The sequence below is a fragment of the Formica exsecta genome, unplaced genomic scaffold (genome assembly GCF_003651465.1).
Source record: "Formica exsecta isolate Colony F162 unplaced genomic scaffold, ASM365146v1 scaffold1539, whole genome shotgun sequence".
In the NCBI taxonomy this organism is placed as follows: domain Eukaryota; kingdom Metazoa; phylum Arthropoda; class Insecta; order Hymenoptera; family Formicidae; genus Formica; species Formica exsecta.
The window spans coordinates 1-5,262 of record NW_021848864.1 but is presented as its reverse complement, the minus strand read 5'-3'; the positions used below and the strand labels follow the sequence as shown (position 1 = coordinate 5,262).

Here is a 5,262-nt window from a genome sequence, read left to right as displayed (position 1 = left end):
AAATTTCTCAATGCAATTAATAACACAGAAAACATTATAATTCCTGTAAAGGATGTATTACAAAAGGAATCTGGACAATACGTGTGAGTAAATGCTAATATACGTTAGAGTATTATTAGTATTGTTATCAAATATAAATTTTTATCATTTGTAAGATATGTCTACTCTTTTATCTTCTATTTTCTCTCTGTTTTATAATCTTAACTTTATAACATATCTCACTTAAATATATCATTGTAACATTTTACACAATTTTTGATCAATTCTAGTTATTATTAAAAACAAAAACATTTAAATTAAAATATATATATATTATTATCAAAAATTAAATGGTTTAGATACAATAGATTATATTTTATATTGTTTTGTGGCATGTGTGCGTAAAATAAAATATAAAATGTGTCATGGTCAGTACTTTAATGCGCGCGCGTATATAACACAAATACACACATACACACACGCACGCACTCACGCACGCGCACAAGAGTGAAGAGAATAAATTTGTTACAAAATTTATATATGATATTATTTAATTAATTTTGATATCTTCAATGAAAAATTTTTAAAAATTTTGTTATTTCAATTTGTGGATTAAAATATCATTTTGTTTATAATTATTTTTATCAATTATTAAATGCAACAATAGCGCACGCACTTTTGCAATGTACATTTTGTGTAATACATAGTAGATAATACAAAAGAACTTATTAAGTAAGACTTATCCAATAAGCATTACTTTTTAAGCAGGCGTATATACGTGTAAACCGTATACTATTGGTGTACCGAACAATTTGTAGCTATGCTCGCACTAGCAAACGCGCGATTTATGAATGACAGTGATTAAATAAGTATTATTTATTTAATTATTTATTTTATTTTATTTTATTTTCCGCTTTGTTATGTATTGGAAATTTAGTACTCTCTGATTCATTTTTTATCAACAGATAATGTAATTGATGGGCGTGAATAATGATGCTCTATATATATAAAGCATCATTATTCACGCCCATTAATTACATTATCTGTTGGTAAAAAATGAATCAGAAAGTTCTAAATCGCTATGTTAAAAACGGTCTAAAGCCATTGATAATTAACAATTCATATTGTTATCAAATCGAATTAATATTATTAAAATGTCGTAGGTGGTCGGATGCAACACATTTTCAGGCGATTGGTGCTCGACGATTATTTCCATGCTGGGACAACCCGACAATAATGGCCACTTTCAATATTTCTATAAAACATTATCGTAAATACAAAGTTTTTTCAAATATGCCGATACAAATAGTGGAAATACATAAACATAAACAATATAAAACGGAAACATATTTGTGGACATATTTTGACATCACTCCTGCAATGTCCACTCATATCGTGACGCTTGTGATTACGCCAATAACTGCCCTTTATAATTTTCGCACGTATCATTCTGCAGTACATATAACATTATACACAAGTAATATCATTATATGGTTTAGACCTGAACTATCCAATCATATTAAATATGCTCATAAGGTTGCACATGAAATAATGTTACAATTGAAAGACAAATGGGGAAGCTTACAGATTCCAACAGTTCAATTTACCGCAATTTGTGGTTTGCTATACGACAATCAGAACTGGGGATTAGTGTTAAATAGGTAATATAAAACTTAGAAAGAAATATTATTTCATTGAAACACAATTTTTGTAAGAATCAAAATTAGAAATACATAAAGTTAATATTCAATTCATATAAGTTAAAATATGTGTTTAGAAAGTAGAATTATTATAATAAATATATTAATATATTTTTAGGATTAATTATAAGTTAATTTTAATAGATTATATATATATATCACATTTTTTATATAATCAATATGCAAAACAACATATGATTATATCATATCAATTGCGTTATCCGTTTAGATGACATTTTTTCAGTTTTAAATAAAAAAGTATATTAAAAATATTATTATTTGCACAAGTTTATGTTTAATATTTGCAAATTTTATTTCTTTATGTTTTAGAGAAATAAATATTCTGTACGATGAAAAACTACATTCTGTTGGGCATAAAATAAATGTCGCGCAGTTGATAGGACGTGAGATGATATATCAATGGTTTGGTAATTTAATCAATCCATTGTGGTCGTCTCACTTATGGTTAATCGATGGCCTTACTATATTGTTTGCAATGGATGCCATCAATTCTATCGAGGTAATTTTCTTATATATTTTAGTAATATTTTCTTTTTCTTTTAATGTATATTTTTATGTCGGACATTATGTTTCCTCAATATTATTTTACATAAATAGATAAAATCTTTGATTTAAAAAAAATAAATGATTCTTAAACTATTTATAATAAATATGTCATAATTCTTAAACTATTTATAACATTAAATATGTCATATGAAAATTGCTTAAGCTGTTTAGAAATTCTTTTCGTATCTTTTAAGTCTAAACTGTATGCTGGTCGTTTGACATTTCTAAATTATTATAAAATCTGCAACGTAGAGAGAAACGTAGATAGAAAATGGCATATAAGTTCGTTACAATCATTTTCAATGAGTTCAAATAAACATGATATTTCAAACACTACACATTATTTTTTGGAAATTTTTGCCATATCTTTGTAATGTTGATAAATAACAAAGTTATTTTTAACAATAGCAATTAATATATATTGTTAATATACATTTCGTTATATATTGTTAATATATGTTTCGTTTGACTAAATATTCAATTTTATTAAAATTTTCCTTTTTAGAATTATAGAAATCCCGAAATGTTAGATTTATTTATTGTTCAGGCTCAATTTGAATCTCTTCGTTTGGACACTCTTTCTTTCATGAAGCCTCTTATGACAGAAGCCCTCTTTCTTTCATGAAGCCTCTTATAACGGAAACTAATCCCTTCGAAATTAATTCTCTTTCTTTTTTTTCCCGTTATATTAAAGGTAAAACTTAATAAATATAATTAAAAAGTCGCTTGTAAATTTTAAAATATACATATTATGAGAGAATGTGGGACATTAATAATAGACAAATATATATTTATAGTTTAACGATATAATGATTTTACTATGATATAACATATTATAATTAAAAATTTATCTTTGTTGAGACAAAATCATTATACAAAAATATATATGTAAATAAGCTTTTTAGAAGTCAAATAAATCAATTTCACTTTTTATAAATTTCTTAATTTTAATACCAAAGCACATGAGAGAGATTAGTATATTAATATTTTAAAAATTACAAAAAATGTATTTGGTTAATTCGGTTTCTGAAAAATAAAAAAAGATAAATCACATTGTATCATATGAATTGTAGCGCCATTAATATTGCGTATGCTGCAGTATCTAATTACCGATAGAGTGTTCCGGGAAAGTATTTATGTGTATCTAAATAAGCAGTGAGTGTAATTTGAATATTATAAAAACATAAAATTTCACATATTATTTAGTTATGTCATAAAATTCAGCATATTAAATATTATAGTTATGTAAGTTCTATAACATGTATAAATTGATATGTAAGTTCTACAACATGTATAAATTAAATAATACTTTGATATTTTTGGATGTACAATTTATAATTAGTATAATTTTTACTGTGTTAATAATGTCAAAATTTAAAAAATATAGTGCGCTTAATTCGACAACTCCCGATGATTTCTGGGCCGTTATGCAAACTACTGTAGATGAATCACATGATGATCCCTATATTAAAAAACACATGCCTTCTTTAAAAATGATGATATATAATTGGACCAGTATGGATTATCCAATGTTGAAAATAACGCGAGATTATTATAAAAACAGTACGAATATAACAATAGAAAATTACGATATATTTGAGGAAAATCTTGTCTGGATACCTATAATATTTCAATAAATATTGTATGAAGTATTCTATACTGTATCGATGAACATGAGATAAATTCAATTCTGCATATTTTTTAATTATTATTTAAACTTAGATCAGTTTAAATTGATTCCCAATCACTTATATAGCTTAATTCTACATATTTAATACTCGAAATTACTCTTAATATGTAAAATGCAGATAGTCATAAATATTTTTTAATAAATTCCCAATTAGATGAAAATTTAATAATATATAAAAAAATTATTTATTACAGGATACTATCGCGTTAATTATGATCCCGAAAACTGGCAAAAAATTGCAAAATATTTGAACTCTAAAGAATTTACGAAAATACATGTTCTCAATCGTGCTAAAATTATCGACGACGCATTTTATTTTATGGTAGAGCAGCAACTCGATCCTTCTATATTCTGGGAATTAATAAGCTATCTTGCACGAGAGACAAATTATATAGCTTGGTATCCTATGATTAAAGCTCTTGAATACATGTCGAGCGTTTTTCCACTTCCAAATGAAGAAGTCCAAAATATTAAGGTAAATAGCATTAGATTTGATCAATACAAGAGTTTTTAATTTATTTCATGTCATATTCTTCAAGCAACTTAAATATATATAGCTAAAAGAATTCAATTATGTTTGCTTATAATTTTATTTAAACTAAAAATAGAAAATTTGGGAAAAGTTTTTGTTTCATTTTTATACTGCAAATGTTAAATATACGTTATATATTTATGAATACTTATCTTTCGTATGTTTTAATGTGTGATTTTCTAATAAAATTTAAATTTAAAATTATATGTTTAATTGAAACGTAGATTGAGACTTTCGAAGGAACAACGACTAGACGATAGTCCATGTTTTAATTAAACGTACTTAATACAATATTTGTCAAAACTTTTATTAAAAGCTAATTGTATAACGTGATATTTCACTTTTAAATTATTGAACATTTTTTAAAATTTATATATATACGTATGCATCATAATATAAATACGCAAATTTTCATATATAATAATAAATCTATATATAATATATAATATTTAATAATTTTTAGTACAAAATAACAACAATGTTGCGCTTTCTATTTTGGAAGATAAATTACGAAGAAGATTCTAAGGAAAATGATCTTACTAAATGTTTAAGGCAAGAAGGCATTAAATGGGCATGTATTCTCGGTGAATCGGAGTGTCAGAGGGTAGCTCATGATAGATTGTTAGAGCATATTCAAAAGCTGAAAACAAATAAGTAATTTTTCTTAATGTTACTGTTTTTTTCATCTTATATTCAACGCAATGTTTAATAAGTTTAATTTTTATATAAAATATTATTTTTTTCAGATATTATAGACTTTTGCCATGGTGGGAAGAATGGATATACTGTAAAGG

At 24.9% G+C, this 5,262-nt stretch overlaps 1 protein-coding gene across 1 annotated transcript; it reads left to right on the top strand.

Annotated features, from left to right (window-relative positions):
* Positions 1-6: 6 nt before the first annotated feature.
* LOC115232978 (aminopeptidase N-like) lies at positions 7-5,257 on the top strand (the record flags this gene model as incomplete). The annotated part of the gene is made up of 8 exons (XM_029803162.1): positions 7-81; positions 1,143-1,640; positions 2,010-2,199; positions 2,752-2,837; positions 3,634-3,809; positions 4,131-4,411; positions 4,932-5,122; positions 5,215-5,257. Coding segments are annotated over exons 1-8 (1,494 nt in total), but the record flags the coding sequence as incomplete, so codon positions are not given.
* Positions 5,258-5,262: the final 5 nt, after the last annotated feature.